Source organism: Eleutherodactylus coqui, chromosome 10, assembly GCF_035609145.1.
Source record: "Eleutherodactylus coqui strain aEleCoq1 chromosome 10, aEleCoq1.hap1, whole genome shotgun sequence".
NCBI classification, from domain to species: domain Eukaryota; kingdom Metazoa; phylum Chordata; class Amphibia; order Anura; family Eleutherodactylidae; genus Eleutherodactylus; species Eleutherodactylus coqui.
Window position 1 is genome coordinate 140478478 of NC_089846.1, and position 21852 is coordinate 140500329.

Here is a 21852-nt window from a genome sequence, read left to right on the forward strand (position 1 = left end):
AGATCCTTTGGAGCCGGAAGTTCTGAACAGGTCCTTGATACGCAAAAGCAAATAGCATGAAACAGTCAGGACGTTCCCCCTCTCTTCAAGGGCCCCATAGCAGAAGCATGGTCCGCCTCCATGGTCCATATGTCCTTTATTACAGTGTTACTCACCAAGCTTTATTTTCCAGTAATGCCTTGCACACTTCCCATTCTTGGACTTGGATCTCTTCTTCAAGAATGGGATCACAGTTGTGTCTTGCTCCATGAGAAGAGGTAGGAGGACAGCTAGAGAGCATTTTGGGGTGTTCTTCAAGAATACTAGTGAACACAGTCTGGTCTGTAGAGTTGGGACAAGTAGAGTCTGAGGCAGGAAAAGTGTCAGAAGGAGAGTTCAAAACTTTACAATTGGCTGAAGAGTCTGCATAGTTAGGAAGAGAGAAGCCGCAGGTAGATTTGGTAGGCAAATGATGACTATGGTGTCCACTGATATGTAAATGATTAATGGATATCTCATCATTGATGGAAACTACATCAATCTCAGGAAATGTTGAAGACCAAGGAGGGAGAGGGTCAACATATGTGTTGTTACAGTTATTGGAAGTAAATTTGCCACATGGATGGGTTGTAGCATTAATCTGAGAGGGAGTAATGCCATTAATGGGAATGATGTTGTGTGATCGGTCTAAACAGTTCGGTGTTTGTGAAGTGTATGGGCTCTTGCATGGACAAAGAGAAGGTGCTGCAGACTGATGAAGAGAGGAGTCAGCACTAGAAGAAATTACATTGCAATTCCTGACCAGAGAACAACACGGATGGTGGGAGCTGGAAGTGAAATGAGGTGAAGAGATCCCAGGCGGTTTGTTATTGGACAACGCAAAAGTGCAAACACAGGTGAAATTAACAGTGGAACCTTCATCAGATGGGGATTTATTATGGCATTTCTCAGCGGTTTCGGCATGCTGGTTGGTTGGCTGGCAGTTGAGCATCAGTGTAGATGACTCGCCATGTACAGATGATATGGAGCAATCCGACATGGATGTAGATGAAAAGTCACTAGGGTCTTCTAGTGGGGGTGTAACACAGAAGAAGGAAGAATCCAGAGGAGACACAGAGTAGTCAATAATTCTGGATGTGGACGCTACATTCATTTGTGGCAGAGAAGAACTCTTCAATATGCAGTTCTGAGAAGAATATGTCATTTGGGATACAGAAGTATAATTCTGACATGACACAGATGAGGATTCAGTTTGACAGGAGCATTTTAGAGGGGAGTTATTACAGGAGGCAGGTTGTGATGCTGAAGAACAATTCATTGGAGATGAAGAGCAGTTGGGTGTATGAAATGCAGATGTGCCATTAAGAATTAATGAAGGGGAATCCTCAGTCTGGGATTTAGATCTATAAGTCGGCATCAATGTGGAGATCGTACAGTCAGGTATGGATGAGCGGTTCTCAAGTGATATAGGAGAACAAGCACCTTGGGATCTCGAAGAGGTAGAGTAGGAGAAGTTCAGTTGTGACATTGAGGAGGCAAGTTCTGATACAGAAGAGCAGTCCTGAGGAGCCATAGAGGAAGAGTTTAGGGCTGACACAGAGGAGGAGTCAGATTTGGTTACAATGGAGGCATCTCCATGAAAAGAACTAGAAGTACAATTTATTACAGGAAAAGTAGGGAGATCTGAAGGTGAGGGGCAACTAGGATGGGGGAAAGAGGGACAACTCATGAAGAGGATGACTTCTTCTCTTAGGATTCCATGATGTGGGATCTTCCTGTGCAAGCAACATGAAAGAGATAATTAGTTTAAGCACATAATCACATTATATTAGGCATATACATACAGAGGTATGACTTGAATTTCTGGGATGCCGATGTAAAATCTGTAACAGGTCCTCCAACCATCATGTGCCAGCTACAGTACTCCTAACGTCTTATGTTGACTGAGGGGCTGTTGGCAAACCGGGGGCATAAGTTAAATTGCAACTTCTGTACCCCTTACAGTAGTATTATATACACAGTAGGTTTAGAAAAGCATTATATATATAATACTGGCTTAATTAAAAATGACATGAGACCATTGAGAGCACTCAACTATAAAGTGATTGTCTAGAAAAAAAATCCTTTTTTAAATCTCATTTTCGGGAATACCAAGTTAATAGAGGGGGGGGGGGGGGGGGCTCCTTTGTTTAGGACTCCTATTTAATAGCCAGAGGATGAGAGCAGCTGCAAAAGAGTAGAGTGTCTCTATGGAGGACCGAGTAAGCCAGTATTATGCAGGTATTACATTAACTTCAGTGAGAACTACATATTACTTCATTAGCCCAGCTGTGGCCGCGCTGCCGACTCAAACACTTGGGGTCTTTTCACATAGTGCAGTAGAAAACTGCGCGGCAACAGATGCGTGTGGTTTTGATGCGAATTGGTGCGTTTCTGCAGCTTGTGTGAGATTCTCCTGTGCTAGCTGTGCAACTGCTGCAATTTGCGGGAGGTTTTTGGAACAGAATCAGACCGTGAACAGATTCTTTCTGCCAGGCCCACCAACAGGTTACAATCACTAGGGGGCCCAGCAGTGGGACACCTTGGGATCATCCTATAGACATATTCGCCAACTTTCCAAGATTTCTCCAGAACACTCCTAGGAAAAAAGGAGTTCGCCTGGACTCATGGAAGTGCAGACAAATCTCCAGAGATTCCCACATACTCCCTATCCTTGTCCTTGGGAGGCCCTCTACTCCTGCATCCCAATGCAGTATATTGTATGCCGTGCGTCTGGGAGCAGAAGAAAGCGTAGGAACGGGGACAAGTGGGTATCTGATCAGTCCTAGAAACCACAAGTCCCACACAAAGCATTCCTTATGTCTGCACGCTGGCACAATGAGGACCTGGGTTAAGTCACGAAGCCCACGGGCCAAATTAAATCCGGCATTTAGTTTAATTTTTGCATGCAGGTTCAAAATTGACTTTATATGGAAGTTATGGCAGCATTCAGTTATTGTGCAGGTAGGAGAAGTATTAGGGCTGAGTCACAGGAACGTAAATACGCAGCGCATTAAGTGCGGAATATGAAAAAGAGCCCATTGACTTCAATGAGTACATTTACAGCCATCTATTGGTCATGTGAAAAAAAACACAGCATGTCGTAACGCGGGGCATATTACACACCAAAATCGCCTAGCGAAATCAACCGGTGTATTCATGCACTAAATCAATGGGAATATTGCTTAGATGACCATTTCATGGCGTAAAATAATGAAACCCCATGAAATAATTCACATTTCAATCGGCCAATATATTGCTGGAAGAACTTTTTATACCTAGAGAAAACACAATGCATTGTTGCCTGTGGCATCGTCTCGTGTGCCACCGAGTAGTTGTTGTTGCGCCCACAGTATTTAGGCCAAGACCGTGGCTTTTCTGCATGCGATGCTACCACAGTAGCGGCGTAGTATGTTATTTGTTTATCCAATCCCAACTACAGCCTCCTATCCACGACCGATCGCAATTACCAGCATACAAATTGGCTACGCTTGGTGTGACTCTTGTTCCCATGGCCGTACCCCTTAGTTTGGAGTTAAAAGAAAAATAATAGTTTTTTGAGAATAAAATTAATACTTTCTAAAATAAAAAAAATTCTGTTTTGTAGGTAAAATCCAGTTCGAAAATTGAAGCACTCGTATCCACTCCTTTCTAGTGCCGGATGTTGGAATATAGGGAAGTCATATGAAGGGTGGCCTAAATACATGTGGGCGGCCATGGAAGGTCTGCCACAACTGTTAGTAATAACGGGGCGTCCATTAGAGTCAAGACTGATTATATCCTCTAAAGGAAGAGATCCATAGATTGTGAGAGATTACTAGTGACCGATTAGATTACTGATATAATTGGTCTACCAGGCAGGTTTTTTAGATCCTTATGAATTTTTGGTAGAGGATAGAAAATAGTTAAACATGAATTCTGACCAGCTATAAACGCTCTCTCTTTCTTAGGCCTCGTTCACATAAGGGCTGTTTTAGCACAGTATAGGTGCACGAAAAACAATTGTGTCTATACTGCGCTAAAAATCGTGTGAACGGGGAGTTGCTCGAGGAGGAGAGAGGGAAGGAGCCCCGCGGGGATTAGGGCTTTCCCCATAGCAGGGAGAGAGAGCGCGTCGCTATGGGGGATTAACCCATAGCCCCGCTCTGTCTCTTCCTGCTATGGTTTAATGTTCCATAGCTCTGCTCTCTCCCCCTGCTATGGGGGATTAACCCATAGCCCCACTATCACTTCCTGCTTTGGGGATCCCCAAGGGATATCCCCATAGTGCAGAGAGAGGGGTCGGGGCTAGATAGAGATGGGTGGGGCTATAGGGTTCTTACAGAGATTACCCATGGCAAATACAGAGGGGTCGGGGCTAGAGGGCGTATCTCTCTAACTCTGCCCTCTCCTCCCACGCTCTTGGGGAAGCCCTGTAACCACGCCACCCTCTCTCCCCATAATAGGGAAATCTCTAAGGGAGAGAGTCACCTACTGCTGGGGAATTGCCCAGTCGAGGGGCTGGAGGAATTCCTGTTGTAAATTCCTGTTGGTCCCTGCAGGACTAACAAGAGGTTAGAGCGGGACATTTAAAATATCCTGCTATTAGCAGCAGGGAATTCCCTCGGTCGACAGAAATCTTTTTTTTTCTGCATAGAAGTTTCCATAGACACGCGCCTCTAATGCGTGAAAACAGCGCTTATGTGAACGAGGCCTTAGTGATGATCTGGTCATCTAAAAGTTGGATCTGTTATGAGAGATAATACATGACGTCCGAGAGGATTCGCATGGCTTCTTTTATATAAGCAGGACAATCATGTATTACGGCCTCCCCTCATCATCATTTGATTGTCTGTTTATCTCGTCAGAGCCGGGCGTTCTGCTTTTTTAAGGTTATGTTTCTGCTGAAGATACTTCTTGTCTGGATTATTCGCCAATCATGGATGACTTCTTTGACATTCTTGATTTTGTAATTGGATATCCGACAAGCGTATGTAGGCCGGTTATCTGGCAGACAAAAGGTGCAGATCCTCCAGCATGCCACAATTGCCAATATTAGTAGCTTTACTTCTTTTGCCACTTTTAAAAAGTGGAGAGAAAAAGCAGTCACGGTTAGGCAGTAGGTAGTGGGGCCACCGCTGGGCCAACAGATTTACTATAATTGACATCAGAAATTGGTGTAAATCATAGTGCAACTCTGCCCATAGACTTCAATGTCTGACACAGACAGCCAAAGATGCAACTTATTCAGGATCTGAGGAAGAGCTTGGTGCAAGCATGAAACGCGTTGTGCACTATTGTGTATAGCAATAATAATGCTCATGTGTTCTCCTCGGAGTGAAGCGCCATCAAGAGGTCCAGTTTATCCACAGGTTTATTAGGAAGCATGTCTTAGAGGATTTAGTGCAGTTTGCTTTATCATATTGTAGTTTGGGATACAGAGGTCATTGAACAAGTATTACCACTGATCTAGCTGAGGCATATATGCGAAGTCCACACCATGTAATCACCTCCAAGGACCATACATGAAGAACAACAGGCTAACCTTAGGGTACAGCAATTATTTTATTACTGCAATGGGCAAGATTTTATATTCACACATCGTTACAATCAGTACTTGGGTAATGATTAGAGATGAGCGAACACCAAAATGTTCGGGTGTTCGTTATTCGGAACGAACTTCCCGCGATGCTCGAGGGTTCGTTTCGAACAACGAACCCCATTGAAGTCAATGGGCGACCAGAACATTTTTGTATTTCGCCGATGCTCGCTAAGGTTTTCATGTGTGAAAATCTGGGCAATTCAGGAAAGTGATGGGAATGACACAGTGACGGATAGGGCAGGCGAGGGGCTACATGGTGGGCTGCATCTCAAGTTCACAGGTCCCACTATTAAGCCACAATACCGGCAAGAGTGGGCCCCCCCCCTCCCAACAACTTTTACTTCTGAAAAGCCCTCATTAGCATGGCACACCTTTGCTAAGCACCACACTACCTCCAACAAAGCACAATCACTGCCTGCATGACACTCCGCTGCCACTTCTCCTGGGTTACATGCTGACCAACCGCCCCCCCTCCCCCCCACAGCGCACACCAAAGTGTCCCTGCGCAGCCTTCAGCTGCCCTCATGCCACACCACGCTCATGTCTATTTAGAATTGCGTCTGCCATGACGAGGGACCGCAGGCACACACTGCAGAGGTTGGCACGGCTAGGCAGCGACCCTCTTTAAAAGTGGCGGAGCGATAGCCCACAATGCTGTACAGAAGCAATGAGAAATAGAATCCTGTGCCACCGCCATCAGGAGCTGCACACGTGGGCATAGCAATGGGGAACCTATGTGCCACACACTATTCATTCTGTCAAGGTGTCTGCATGCCCCAGTCAGACCGGGCTTTTTAATTCATAGACACAGGCAGGTACAACTCCCTATTGTGAAGTCCCTGTCGACCCACAGCATGGGTGGCTCCCTGGAACCCACCGGCGGTACACAGAAATATCCCATTGCATTGCCCAACACAGCTGAGGTAGTAATGTCGTGCTTAATGCAGGTGGGCTTCGGCCCACACTGCATGCCCCAGTCAGACTGGGGTTCTTTAGAAGTGTACAGATGTAGTAAAAACTCCGTGTGCACCTACAGCATGGGTGGGTGCCAGGAAGCCACCGGCGGTACATAGAAATATCCCATTGCATTGCCCAACACAGCTGAGGTAGTAATGTTGTGCTTAACCCTTTCCAATCCAATTTGTATATGGTTTTCCTAGGGGGCTTACTCTTTTTCTGCTGTTATACAACGGCGCTATATGCTGGCTAAAGCCAGTACTGCATGAGCTGACACGTAGGATAGGCTCCGACAGCAGAGAGGCTGGCAATATACAGTAAGAGAACCCCGACGGACGTCTACCAACAACGGAGCTGTACAGCCTTAAACCCTAATGTCTTCACAGGTCACACAGTGGACTGGAAAGGGTTAATGCAGGTGGGTTTCGGCCCACACTGCATGCCCCAGTCAGACTGGGGTTCTTTACAAGTGGACACATGTAGGTTAAACTCCCTGTGGACCCACTGCCTGGGTGGGTGCCAGGAAGCCACCGGCGGTACATAGAAATATCCCATTGCATTGCCCAACACAGCTGAGGTAGTAATGTCGTGCGTAATACAGGTGGGCTTCGGCCCACACTGCATGCCCCAGTCAGACGGGTTCTTTAGAAGTGTACAGATGTATTAAAAACTCAGTGTGCACCTACAGCATGGGTGGCTCCCTGGAACCCACCGGCGGTACACAAAAATATCCCATTGCATTGCCCAACACAGCTGAGGTAGTAATGTCGTGCTTAATGCAGGTGGGCTAAAAATTAATTTGATTACACTGTAGGCGAGGGCCCCCAAAAATTGCTGTATCAACAGTACTAATGTACATCCCAAAAATTGGCCATGGCCAGCCAAGATGGCAGGTGAAACCCATTAATCGCTTTGGTTAATGTGGCTTAAGTGGTAACTAGGCCTGAAGGCAGCCCAGTGTAACGAAAAATTGGTTCAAGTTAAAGTTCCAACGCTTTTAAGCGCATTGAAACTTATAAAAATTGTTCTGAAAAATTATTTGAGTGAGCCTTGTGGCCCTAAGAAAAATTGCCCGTTCAGCGTGATTACGTGAGGTTTCAGGAGGAGGAGCAGGAGGAGGAGGAGGAATATTAGACACAGATTGATGAAGCAGAAATGTCCCCGTTTTGGATGGTGAGAGAGAACGTAGCTTCCATCCGCGGGTGCAGCCTACGTATTGTTTAGGTATCGCTGCTGTCCGCTGGTGGAGAACAGAAGTCTGGGGAAATCCAGCCTTTGTTCATCTTGATGAGTGTAAGCCTGTCGGCACTGTCGGTTGACAAGCGGCTACGCTTATCTGTGATGATTCCCCCAGCCGCACTAAACACCCTCTCCGACAACACGCTAGCCGCAGGACAAGCAAGCACCTCCAGGGCATACAGCGCTAGTTCAGGCCACATGTCCAGCTTCGACACCCAGTAGTTGTAGGGGGCAGAGGCGTCACCAAGGATGGTCGTGCGATCCGCTACGTACTCCCTCACCATCCTTTTACAGTGCTCCCGCCGACTCAGCCGTGACTGGGGAGCGGTGACACAGTCTTGGTGGGGAGCCATAAAGCTGGCCAGGCCCTTAAAGACTGTTGCACTGCCTGGGATGTACATGCTGCTCGATCTACGCACCTCCCCTGCTACCTGGCCCTCGGTACTGCGCCTTCTGCCACTAGCGCTGTCGGCTGGGAATTTTACCATCAGCTTGTCCGCAAGGGTCCTGTGGTATAGCATCACTCTCGAACCCCTTTCCTCTTCGGGAATCAGAGTGGGCAGGTTCTCCTTATACCGTGGGTCGAGCAGTGTGTACACCCAGTAATCCGTAGTGGCCAGAATGCGTGCAACGCGAGGGTCACGAGAAAGGCATCCTAACATGAAGTCAGCCATGTGTGCCAGGGTACCTGTACGCAACACATGGCTGTCTTCACTAGGAAGATCACTTTCAGGATCCTCCTCCTCCTCCTCCTCCTCCTCAGGCCATACACGCTGAAAGGATGACAGGCAATCAGCCGGTGTACCGTCAGCAGCGGCCCAAGCTGTCTCTTCCCCCTCCTCCTCATCCTCCTCATGCTCCTCCTCCTCCTCCTGTACGCGCTGAGAAATAGACAGGAGGGTGCCCTGACTATCCAGCGGCATACTGTCTTCCCCCGCCCCCGTTTCCGAGCGCAAAGCAGCTGCCTTTATGGTTTGCAGGGAATTTCTCAAGATGCATAGCAGAGGAATGGTGACGCTAATGATTGTAGCATCGCCGCTCACCACCTGGGTAGACTCCTCAAAATTACCAAGGACATGGCAGATGTCTGCCAACCAGGCCCACTCTTCTGAAAGGAATTGAGGAGGCTGACTCCCACTGCGCCGCCCATGTTGGAGTTGGTATTCGACTATAGCTCTACGCTGTTCATAGAGCCTGGCCAACATGTGGAGCGTAGAGTTCCACCGTGTGGGCACGTCGCACAGCAGTCGGTGCACTGGCAGCTTAAAGTGATGTTGCAGGGTGCGCAGGGTGGCAGCGTCCGTGTGGGACTTGCGGAAATGTGCGCAGAGCCGGCGCGCCTTTACGAGCAGGTCTGACAAGCGTGGGTAGCTTTTCAGAAAGCGCTGAACCACCAAATTAAAGACGTGGGCCAGGCATGGCACGTGCGTGAGGCTGCCGAGCTGCAGAGCCGCCACCAGGTTACGCCCGTTGTCACACACGACCATGCCCGGTTGGAGGCTCAGCGGCGCAAGCCAGCGGTCGGTCTGCTCTGTCAGACCCTGCAGCAGTTCGTGGGCCGTGTGCCTCTTATCGCCTAAGCTGAGTAGTTTCAGCACGGCCTGCTGACGCTTGCCCACCGCTGTGCTGCCACACCGCGCGACACCGACTGCTGGCGACATGCTGCTGCTAACACATCTTGATTGCGAGACAGAGGAGGAGGAGGAGGAGGGTGCTTTAGTGGAGGAAGCATACACCTCCGCAGATACCAGCACCGAGCTGGGGCCCGCAATTCTGGGGGTGGGTAGGACGTGAGCGGTCCCAGGCTCTGACTCTGTCCCAGCCTCCACTAAATTCACCCAATGTGCCGTCAGGGAGATGTAGTGGCCCTGCCCGCCTGTGCTTGTCCACGTGTCCGTAGTTAAGTGGACCGTGGCAGTAACCGCGTTGGTGAGGGCGCGCACAATGTTGCGGGAGACGTGGTCGTGCAGGGCTGGGACGGCACATCGGGAAAAGTAGTGGCGACTGGGAACTGAGTAGCGCGGGGCCGCCGCCTCCATGATACTTTTGAAGGACTCAGTTTCCACAACCCTATACGGCAGCATCTCAAGGCTGATGAATTTTGCTATGCGGACGGTTAACGTTTGAGCGTGCGGGTGCGTGGCGGCGTACTTGCGCTTGCGCTCGAACACTTGCGCAAGCGACGGCTGAACGGTGCGCTGAACTACACTGCTGGATGGGGCCGAGGACAGCGGAGATGAGGGTGTGGGTGCAGGCCATGAGGCGGTAGTGCCTGTGTCCTGAGAGGGGGGTTGCATCTCAGTGGCAGGTTGGGGCACAGGGGGAGAGGCAGGGGTGCAAACCGGAGGCGGTGAACGGCCTTCGTCCCACCTTGTGGGGTGCTTGGCCATCATATGTCTGCGCATGGTGGTGGTGGTGAGGCTGTTGGTGTTGGCTCCCCGGCTGAGCTTTGCGCAACAAAGGTTGCACACCACTGTTTGTCGGTCGTCAGGCGTCTCTGTGAAAAACTGCCAGACCTTAGAGCACCTCGGCCTCTGCAGGGTGGCATGGCGCGAGGGGGCGCTTTGGGAAACACTTGGTGGATTATTCGGTCTGGCCCTGCCTCTACCCCTGGCCCTGGCCACCGCACTGCCTCTTGCAACCTGCCCTGCTGATGCCCTTGACTCCCCTTCTGAAGACCTGTCCTCCTGAGTAAGCGTTGCACACCAGGTGGGGTCAGTCACCTCATCGTCCTGCTGCTCTTCCTCCGAATCCTCTGTGCGCTGCTCCCTTGGACTTACTGCCCTTACTACTACCTCACTGCAAGACAACTGTGTCTGATCGTCATCGTCCTCCTCACCCACAGAAAGTTGTTGAGACAGTTGGCGGAAGTCCCCAGCCTCTTCCCCCGGACCCCGGGAACTTTCGAATGGTTGGGCATCAGTGACGATAAACTCCTCTGGTGGGAGAGGAACCGCTGCTGCCCAATCTAAGCAGGGGCCCGAGAACAGTTCCTGGGAGTGTTCCCGCTCCTGAGCAGGTGTCATTGTAGTGGAGTGAGGAGGCTGGGAGGAAGGAGGAGCAGCAGACAGAGGATTCGGATTGGCAGCAGTGGACGGCGCAGAACTGTGGGTGGATGATAGCTTGCTCGAAGCACTTTCTGCCATCCAGGACAGGACCTGCTCACACTGCTCATTTTCTAATAACCGTCTCCCGCGTGGACCCATTAATTGGGCGATGAATGTGGGGACGCCAGAAACGTGCCTCTCTCCTAATCGCGCAGCAGTCGGCTGCGACACACCGGGATCAGGAGCTCGGCCTGTGCCCACACCCTGACTTGGCCCTCCGCGTCCTCGGCCGCGTCCACGTCCTCTAGGCCTACCCCTACCCCTCAGCATGCTGTATTACCAGTGATTTGATTTCACAGGCAGGAAATAAATTGGCGCAAGACTGCAGGCCAAATATAATTTTTTCCCTTTTTGGAAAACGAAAGGCCCCACTGCCTCTAGTGAATGAATAATCTAAGTTTAATAACTGTGCTGTGTCCCTGCTAATGTGTCACAGAACGTGAGGGTAGCAGAGTTATTATAACTCTGGCAGAGCAGGTATTTTTTTTCCCCAATTAAGGAAAGCAAATGGCGAAGCCAGCAGTAAAGCGTAGCTGGGTGCGTATGATTTAGCAATGTTCTTCACGCAGCTCACACGTCTCCACCGCCCGTAAGGACGGACAGAGGCTGGACAAATAGATTTGTTTTCACTTGTTTTTCCACCAAAAGGCAGCACTGCGTATATTCTATGAATAATAACTGTGTTGTGGCCCTGCCTATACAATTCTTTCCCTGCAGTATCAATGGAGGGTGGAATGCTCTGCAGAGGCGATTTTGAGAAGCCCAAAAAAAATGCAGCACAGCCAACAGCAGCCTGGACAGTACTGCACACGGATAAATATGGCCCTAGAAAGGACCGTTGAGGTTCTTGAAGGCTACACTCACTCCTAACACTCTCCCTGCCTATGCAGCACTTCTGTCCCTAATGCCAGGTGCAACGCTCTGCAGAGCCGATTTTGAGAAAAAAAAAATGCCACTGCTAACAGCAGCCAACACACAGCTATCAGTGGCCCTAATAAGGACCTTTGGGGGGTCTTGAAGCCTACACTAACTACCAATTCTTTCCCTACAGCAGCTCCGGTACAAACAGCACTGTCCCTCATCTAACTCACACCGCATCTGAGGCGAGCCGCGGGAGGGGCCGACTTTTATGTTCGGGTGACACCTGATCTCGCCAGCCACTCACAGCAGGAGGGTGGTATAGGGCTTAAACGTTGCAGGGGGAAGTTGTAATGCCTTCCCTGTCTTTCAATTGGCCAGAAAAGCGCGCTAACGTCTCAGGGAAGGAAGTGAAAGTAACCAGAACACCGCATGGTGTTCGTCACGAATAACGAACATCCCGAACACCCTAATATTCGCACGAATATCAAGCTCGGACGAACGCGTTCGCTCATCTCTAGTAATGATACAATTTGGTGGAGCCGTTACCCAGTTATCCAGTTAGGGCCGGCTGCACATGACCAGGTTGGGTTCTGGATGCGGGATCCCCAAACAGAATCCGACCCTGTGCCCTGCCGGGGACCCAGCGTACCCGTCAGTTCATTCCTTCTTCTGTACTGCGGATGGTCCGGACAGCTCACCGTTGGACATGTGCAGTACAGATTTTCCTGCGCTGTTGCTAGGCGATGACGCCGGTCTCGCAACCTTTCTGCATTGTTCATCGAGGAAAGGCCGGAGGTCAGATGACTTCCATTGACTTCAAGCTGTTCATGCATAGCCCACACAATAACACAACATGCTGCGATTTGTCTCCCTCAAGCGGAAAAATCACAATTAATTTCTGCTTGTGTGCAGGAAAAAGCGATTTTCCTGCATGTAATGGCAGGTATTTGCTGCAGGGATACAAGTCCTATAAAGAAAGGCTTGTTGACACTTCTCGCAGGGTATCAGGTGAAGATCCTAAGGCTGGCTGCACGCGCCTGGATTTGAATTGTAGAATCCGCGATTGTCACCCGTGTGGACGATCCGCGACATTCCGCATCCATTAACAGAAATAGAACATTCGCATGTCTGCTCACACATGACTGCGGTTTCCACTCGCAGAAATTAAATCGCAGTATGGTACATTTTTGCTCGGATTTAATGCGGACGGCTTCCCTTGAAGTTAATGGAAGCCGCCTGACCCGAAGCCTGTCCAGAATATCAATTCCGGGTTAGCTGTGGATGTCGTATCATCACCTAGTGACCGCGTGGGAAAACCAGCGATTTGAAAAAAATCTGTATTGTGCATGTCCAACGGCGGCGAGCCGCTGGGTCCATTCGCAATATAGATTTCTACAGGTATGCGCGGACGCAGGCCAGGAACAGGGTTGGATTCTGCTGTGGGCTGGCAGTTCGTGTGCAGCCGGCCTAAATCGCATGTTAAAGGCATGAGTCTGAGTCACAGGATGCTGAGATATCAGGTCCTTTCTCTAGGTGTTTTGGGAAATTTAAAAATGACCAGGCATCATGTAGCCCTGCCCGTATGTATCAAGAAATACTCCCTGTCTTGGTAGGACTCCTAATCCCACAATACACTAGTATTACCACAATATGGCCAAAATGTAATCATTCCAGATGAGACCAATAAACAGAATAACTTGATCTTTCTAGTATTGTAGTTAGAGCTGTAGCAGATCCCGAACACCATATACAGGTTTCATGTTCATCCCCCTTATACCTACCCGGACTGTATATCACTGTATGGGGGTGCCCGTCATCCATGCAGCAGATTAGGATCTCCACGTGGACACCGCTGTGATGTGCTGTGAAGCTCCAGTTAGAACGTGTGCAAAGTCCAGAGTAACGTCTGACACCATGCCAGAGCAAATAACCTTGGGAGCAAACATGGCACTGTCCTGCGGGACCCACGGATCTATAGATACTATATACTACTCCCAGGGATGGGAGTACTCCCCATGTGCACCCAACGCAGCACATACAATGTGGAGTCTAAGGTGCTCTGAAGCAGCAGAAGACAATGCGGGGTAATACAGGGGATCATGGGGTGACTTCCTTATAGGTTTTGGTTACCCCCGATTCTAGCTTATTGTTGGGGTCTCTTCAGGGCCTGTCTTAGTAGTTAGTAAATTCAGCATTTGTCCAGGTCCCCCAACGACCGGTCTCAAAGAATCAACCTAAAAGCGTAAACCTTCACTGCCTTTACCATTAACCCCTTCCCTGCCCTGGACCTTTAGGAACTTTACTAATCACTCCTTCACAAGGGTGGGAGTTGAACCAGGCTGAGCTAGATGGACATGGTCTTCATTCAGCCTAACGTACTAGGTTACTATGTTCACTAGTTGAGCATGCTATGGTGGTCATACTTGGACAATGAATGGCTATATCAGGTGGAAGATATACAACTGGATTATTTGGATACTGTATGGAAGTATTATTTAGGCATTGCATCACGGTACTATTTGGGCATTTTGATTAAACAGTAACATAACATAGTATGTTAGGCTGAAAAAAGCCATATGTCCATCCAGTTTAGCCTATTCCCCCAATATTGGGGATAAATATGAAAATTATACAGTACAATGCACTTCTATATAGAAATTATGGGAACAATTGTCTAAATATTGGTAGGCATCGGCACCCTGCTTTACTTGTTGCCCAGGGTTCTGTTCTGATTTGCTGTCAAACTGTTCCTGGGTCTCTGTCCTAGGAAACCTTGTGTTAGTATGTTTTATTTCCTGCAGTCCTTCTGGGCCGAATTGAGCTGGATATAGATCATAGGGACGCTATCTACATGGTTTGCATCAGAGTAGCCCTACAAGCGAGGCTTTCCAAGGATTACCATGGATAGTATATTGATAGGATGAGAAAGGAGTATGGTAAATGGATGGTCTATAGTCCATAATCAGCTCTTCAGTGAAAGCTCCTTTGCTCTAACAATTGCTGGAGGTTTTGTCGCCTGGACACCCTAATTTGTCATTAGCCAACAGCTATGGTCCCCAATTCCTCCATACACATGCTCATTCGGCTCTGCTGAGCATGCTTGTGTTTTCAATGGGAAGAGAAGCATTAAGGTCCCCACACACATTCGGTAACGGTTGTCCGAACCCGCCAATTTCAGAGTTCTAATGTATATGCAAGTTAAATCTCAACACCCGATCCTTTTGTTCTCCCTGGAAATAAATTGCAACAAGAGTTGTCTGGCAGTAGCTTCCTCCACTGTTTCAATGGAAAACACTTGAACGCTCCACTGGTCCAAGTGTTCGTGTGTATGCGGTAGCCGGGAGAAATAGCGGTTTGCCGAAGGAGCATTTGGCCAACAATTATTGAAGATGTATGGGCACCTTAAGCCGTTGCTGACTCCTCCAGAGGTGCAAAGTAGAGGATAAAGCATGTAGAATTCAACATGCCAACTCTTCCCTTGGAAGAGGAGTTGGGGATTCCATATACACAAGATGGTTGTATGGCCTCGAGCGAGTATTGTCCTTAGCGAGTACCTGCCCGCTCGGAAGAAAAAAATTCGGGTGCCGGCGCAGGTGAGCGTTCCCCCCCGCTCTTTTCTTCCGAGCGGGCAGGTACTTGCTAAGGACAATGCTCGATTGAGTGATTGACCTTAGCGAGTATGCTCGCTCATCTCTAGTCACGTTCCATACCAGTGGACTAATTAAGTATTTACTTCTCTGCTCATCTTTTCAGGTATTGTGTTAAGTGCACATTAGTCTTGCTATGTCTGTGCCTTTTCATGTATGTACATTTATATATACGAGATATATATGCCCCATCCAGATCGGTTTCATTATGCCTGAGGAAGGATCCTGAGAGGTCTGAAAGCTCGCTGTAACATCATGTATGTTTGTCAGCCATTAAAGGTCTCGTATCTACAAGATTACGTGTTTGTCTTACTGGGAACAATCACACATGTGCCAGGAAATAGGAAGATAAGTAAATATTTATCTATACAAGGTCTCCATGACAACACAACAACTGGTACAAATAAGTGCAGGAAGTGTTGTCATAAGAACTTGGTAGTAGTGCAGCCTTAGGCTTTGGGCCTGTAACTGCAAGCCATCACAGCTCAGAAAGAAGATTTAACTTTTTTTTTTTTTTAATTTACACTAATGGGACTTTAATCCTTTTAGGGAACGTCTACTCTAATAAACCCAGTTTTCCACTTTTGAATGGGGGAAATCGCTCCATATCGGAGCAAAAACTCACTTTTCATATATTTTTCTTGTCCGTGACTTTAGCTGTGATGACAATAAGCACATATTTAGGGACTGCTTGCTGTGATCACATGTGCCAGGATCGGCTCCAGTGAAGATTTGCAAATGCAAGAGACAATAATCATTACACAATCCGTTCATTTGGTCCTCCAATCACCGGCTGTGAACACGAACAGACATTATTTGTCGCATTATCTTCATGTTTTGTGCAATAACTTAATGGTAAATACTCCATTAGTGATCCCCCCAGTGTTCGTCATGTCATCTCCATGAAGTATTCAGATACCTTGACGGCTCTCCTGACACGTCTGTTGTAGTAAATACCATAAACCAATAGTTGTGGAGGCAGTTGCCTATAGGGGGCACTAGACAGGTGGTTTCCTTCTGGAGGACAGCTATTCTGCATATTTTGCATCCCATGAGCATCGTCCTTAAAGGGGTTTTAACACGGAAGACATTTATATCCTATCCACAGAATGAGGAATAGAGGTCTGATCACTGGGCGTCCGACTGCTGGGACCCCTGGCGATCCCAAGAACGGTGTCCCCAATGCCTTTGTGCATGCTCGACCACCACGCCATTCACTTCAATAGGACAGAGGAAGATTGTTGAGTGCATCAATCTCTGCCTGATCCACAGAAGTGAATGGAGCTGCGGTCCTGAATGCTCCATGCTGCTCCATTCACCAAGGCATTGTGAGGCACAAGGGTCGTTGTGGGTACTAGAGAGGTCGTATTCTTCCTTCTGGAGGAGAGCCATTGTCCTTAAAGGGGGTTTTCTACCAAAGACATTTATTCCATATGCACAGCCTAGGGAAAAAATGTCTGATTGCTGGGGGTCTGACTGTTGGGACCCCCAATGATCCTGACAATGGTGCCTCCATGCCCCTGTGAATGGAGTGGCAGTGTACATGTGTGCCCACCTCTCCATTCACGTCTATAAGACAGAGGGAGATTTCTGAACACATCAATCTTTGCTTACCCATAAAAGTGACTGGCGAGGCTTCAGACGAAGGTGTGTTATTTCAAGGGCCGTTGGGAATGGCAGCTATGTGCCAATGATACCAAGTAACAGAGATACTGCGCCTCTGGGACTGGCAGGAACACACCGGATTGTGTTATGTAAGCAAAAAACCTGCATGACTCAAACTGTCTGGAAAACCACTAATAATAATGTGCCTCATTACAACTAATAACTAGTCTAATCGAGGATAATGAGGGGGGGGGGGGGCCCATCCTGGAAATCATCCCACCACTCCCATATAGAGGTAGAATATGAGGAGCTGCCCCAGGACATGGAGTGCTGGCAGTAGGTACCGCTGATCAATACCAGTACTAAGGGAACCTTCACAAGTCGCTGCAAACAACGATCATTCATTTTACACAGAGCGCCGATCATTCATTACTCATTCACCGACATATCATTCGTAGAGGGGAGTCTCCAGGCTAAGTCGTTCACAAGTCGTTCCAATACAAATGACTGACTTTATACCAGACAACTTCTGATCAGCCAGCGGCCATCTTTTAGGTGAGCCAGAAGTGACTAGTAAGCCAGTTATCGCTCATCACTGGCCGTGGTTGGGTTTACTCGGACTACTTTTTGTATTCACTCTTTTGAGCAATTATTCGCCCCATAATCATCTGGTGTAAAGTTAAACTTTTGCACCCGGGCCCATGAGCCTTTAGCTACGCCCCTGGACTGCAGTATGAAAGGTGGTGGTTAATATATGTGTGAAGTGGCCATGTTTTCCACTCTGTATACGGCTATGGATGACACTTTGCCTCCTGTCATATAGCTAGGTTTATGGGGATTTGGCAAGTGACAATTACATTTACAAGGTGACAATCTCAGGTACTCAGGAGTTTACTGGGTGATCTCTAGAGATATGTCAGGGTTTACTGGAGGGAAGCGGTGAGGGTAGTAGTTAGTGGTTGTGATGAAGGATGGAACCATGGAGCACAAATCTGAGGTATAAAAAGGAAATTAGAAGATGAAAGCAATAACCTTATTGTCCGCTGGAGACGTTGGTGACACGTTTTCCTTTGGCCTAACAAAGCCCCAGAGATAGCAATCAGGACAGGTGCAAATATGGCAAAGCTGAAATGGTCTGAAATACACCGGCTCTTGGGTCCAGGGTGGGTTTTTATACTGCACTACTGATACGGTCTTTTAAGCAAAAGCAGAGTTGGAACGGGATGGATATTACAACAATTGCCCTTTTACCACCACCCCGCCTGCCGCCTGCGGGACACCTTTCTATTAACACAAGAGAAGAACTTAAGGGAAATGATTTGGGGTTCTTCTAACCCCAGGTAATACGATCTCCATGGATGAACTGTAATACAAACAGTGCCCCCTACTGACCAAATTATTATGAAATAATACCCATTTCTACGTAAGTTAACTAAGCATTACTTTTTGGACATTACGGGTCTTATTAAGCCACAAAAACCTCAAAAACATACAACACAACTTCCCTAATACGATGCAGCATTATTAAGGATGAGGCAAGACAGATACTGTGCCAAGCTAGCAAAAGTGAACAATAATCATTTGGTTTAAATGCAAGCGGCCGATCGGCGAACGAGAATTGTTCGTCATTCAGTTTCACTCAGCATATAAATCATGGTTGGCCCGTTCACTTATCGTTGTGTTTACACATTCCCCGTTCGGCGTTTCACCCCTTTACCCATTATATTTCCAGCCTAAGCGGTCATACTCTGCCCCATACACATCCGAGAGCAAGACCGCCAACTCTCCTGAATCCCCATGAACTCTGCTGACATTCCACATTTAACCCCTTGAGTGGCACGCCCGGAAATTTTCCGGGACGAGCTCCACTGCCCATAGCGATAAAGCCCGGAAGATTTCCGGGCTATGTATCACTATGGGAGCTGCAGAGCACAATGCCACAAGCTGTGACAGTGTGCTCTGCCTGCACAGACCCACAGAGAACAAAGCAAGGGCTTTGAAAAACCAGCAGAAGATATTGCCGATCTGCCGGCAATCTCCCTGCTTTGTTTACAGGTTGCCATAGAGACCATCGGCTTGTCAGAAGCAAGCCGATGGTCTCTGTGGCAGGGAGAGCTGGTGCTTGGCTGTGAGAGGACAGCTAGGTACTAGCTCTTACAGCAGAGATAAGAGAAAACCTCCGATCTCTGCTGTGTTAACCCTTTACATGCTGCAGTCTATGTGACTGCAGCATGTAAAGGGCTGTCACTGCAGCATGTAAAGGGCTGTCACCATCGGACCCCCGGAATGTGATCAGGGGGTCCTGATGGGTCCCTGTGGAAGTCCCCTAAAGGGACAAAAAAATTAAAAAAAAAATAAAATTAAAAAAAAAAAAGTTAAAAATTATTTAAAAAATTATAAAAACACTTGTCTCCCTTTACTTTGTAAAAAATCAAAAATACAATCACACATGTGGTATCCATGCGTCGTAATGACCCAGAGAAGGAAGTTAATACATTATTTAACCCCTTAATGACATGGCCCCTTTATTTCTTTTTTCCCCATTTCTTTTTTTCCTCCCCCCTGTTTGAAAAATCTCAAGTTGTCCCGCAAAAAACAAGCCCTCATATGGCCATGTCAATGGAAAAATGAAAAAGTTATGGTTCTTGAGACGCAACTGCAAAATTAGTTGAAATTCAATGATTAGACCATTTTAAAAAACCTGCCCTGGGGGGCACGACAGGGTGGTAGGAAACCCGCCACTCAAGGGGTTAATGGAGGTGAATTAAGTATTTTTGCGTGCAGGAGAAATCATCTGATTTCAGAATAAGGACCACGCTAATGATTTGAAAGTTTGCACAATGCTTTTATTTGGATGCATGACAATGAAGCTAAAGCCCCATTTACACGCAGAGATGATCGTTCAAAATTCGTTCAAAAGATAGTTTGAGTGACAGTTTTGAGTGATCATTTTGCATAAGCTACTAATGGGCGCTAATTGCCATTAGTAGTTTATTAACTTCATTTGCATGTGTTGAGAGAACAGCAGGTGGTCTGTTCTCTAAATACATCACCTTTGTTCTGCCAGGGGCTGAATTCAAGGTCATCAGAGCTTCCCGCTGAGAACTTAGTCTGCAGTCCCTGCTATGGGGGTTGATGGATTTTATGCTGACTTGAAGTCAGTGATGAATGAACAGTTGGCAAAATATTGCACGATGGGCGCGCATTTACACACAACGGTTATCGCCCAAAAGCCATTATTTAGACACATTTTGAGCGGTAATTGTTGTGTGTAAATGGGGCTTAATTCTTGTGCAGATACATTAGACCATCTGGGGCACAAATCTGAGACCTGTACTTCTGCTGTGGACATCTATGGCAACTCCTGAACATAAACCAAAGAATCAGCCAATGGAGGAGCATTCACTAGTTCATTGGCCGATTGCGGCTCCTTTCATGCAGCCTGATAATTGGACAAACCAGAGTTTAGGCTAATGTCCATGCCCAATATCAGGCCACGTAAAAATCTTTGTTCAGGTCTATGTAGGAGACTCGTGGATCCGGTACAAAATCCATTGCTGCACGCGGTGCTATTTTGTCTAGTTAAATGCCGAAAACCCGCCAGACTCCATTATAGTCAGTAGGGCCCATCGTGCGCCCTTCATGCCCATCATGCGCCCCTCATGCCCATCGTGCGCCCTTCATGCCCATCGTGCGCCCTTCATGCCCATCGTAAACCGGATTCAGCCCTACAGTTATTTGCTTTGCTCGGTTCGAATGACAGAGTCAAACAACGGAAGGCTCTAGCGTAGTTGTGAATGAAGCTGATGGGTATGGCTGCCTGAAGCTAATCTGCCTTTATATGTACGAGGCGCACCCAGGTCACGCTTATGTACATACAGCCAAGACGTCGCAGCGGGATAATGCTATGAACACAACTCCTATGTATGAAGGATAAGCAGTCCTCGGACTCCTGCAGAGCGTTACATCACTCCGTGTGCACCGAGTCGGCCTGAATAAACACACTGCTGTCCTGGCTGGGGCATCTAGTGCTGTTTGATGTAAGGCCAAAGACACTCGGTCAATATTTGCCTTCCGTATCAGCAGATGGGATCTTCAGTGATCCATTACATATACTAGGTATATACAGGATCACTGAAAGGGAAATTACTGGTCGTCTGCAGTGATGCAATGACAAGAACCACTTGCATCTAAACAATTAGCGCTGCAGCCGTCATCACCCATATCCCATCCGCTTATAACAGATTAGTCATGGCAGCTCAGATTGGTAGTGTGCAGGTAGGATGAAAAGTGCAATGGGCGCCAGTGCGGATGTGTGTAATCCTGGGGCGCGCTCACTGCATATGAAGCATCAAGTACTAGAAATAACATCAATAGTAATAAGTGAAGGCAGCCTTACATGGCATGACCATCTGCAGAATGACTACTGGAAAGAGCAAAAAGGCAAAGAATAGTCGTTAAGTGTGAATATGGCCAGCAGGGGGCGACGAGCAAGAAAGAGCTTACCAAAAAAATAGTCGCTGGTTGATCAAAAGTTGTCTGGTGCAAAGTCCTAGTTGTTCGTATTTGAATGACTTGTGAATGAATTTGCATGGAGATCCCTCTATGAATGGCATCGTGTAAACAACGAATGAAGAATCATTGTTCTGTATAAAAGCAAACGAATGACTGTTGTTCGTCCGCTTCAACGACTCTGCTGAACAATAGTTGCTCCGTGTAAAGGTAACTTTAGATCTTCATAGTAAAGCCAACTGCAAACATGAGACAAAGCCAACCATCAACTCACCACTTACTGCAGGCTGAGCAATGGTATCAGGTGGCAGACAGAAAGACATAC

General features: G+C 47.8%; 1 protein-coding gene across 3 annotated transcripts in view; it reads right to left on the bottom strand.

Annotated features, from left to right (window-relative positions):
- LOC136580993 (uncharacterized) overlaps positions 1-21852 on the bottom strand; it is a 38470-nt gene that overhangs the window by 12431 nt on the left and 4187 nt on the right. For all 3 annotated transcript variants that reach the window (XM_066581953.1, XM_066581952.1, XM_066581954.1), the window contains exon 2: positions 156-1754. In XM_066581953.1, coding sequence (XP_066438050.1) covers positions 156-1708 — 1553 coding nt within the window. In that variant the 5' untranslated portion in view covers positions 1709-1754. The remainder of the gene's footprint in view (positions 1-155; positions 1755-21852) is intronic.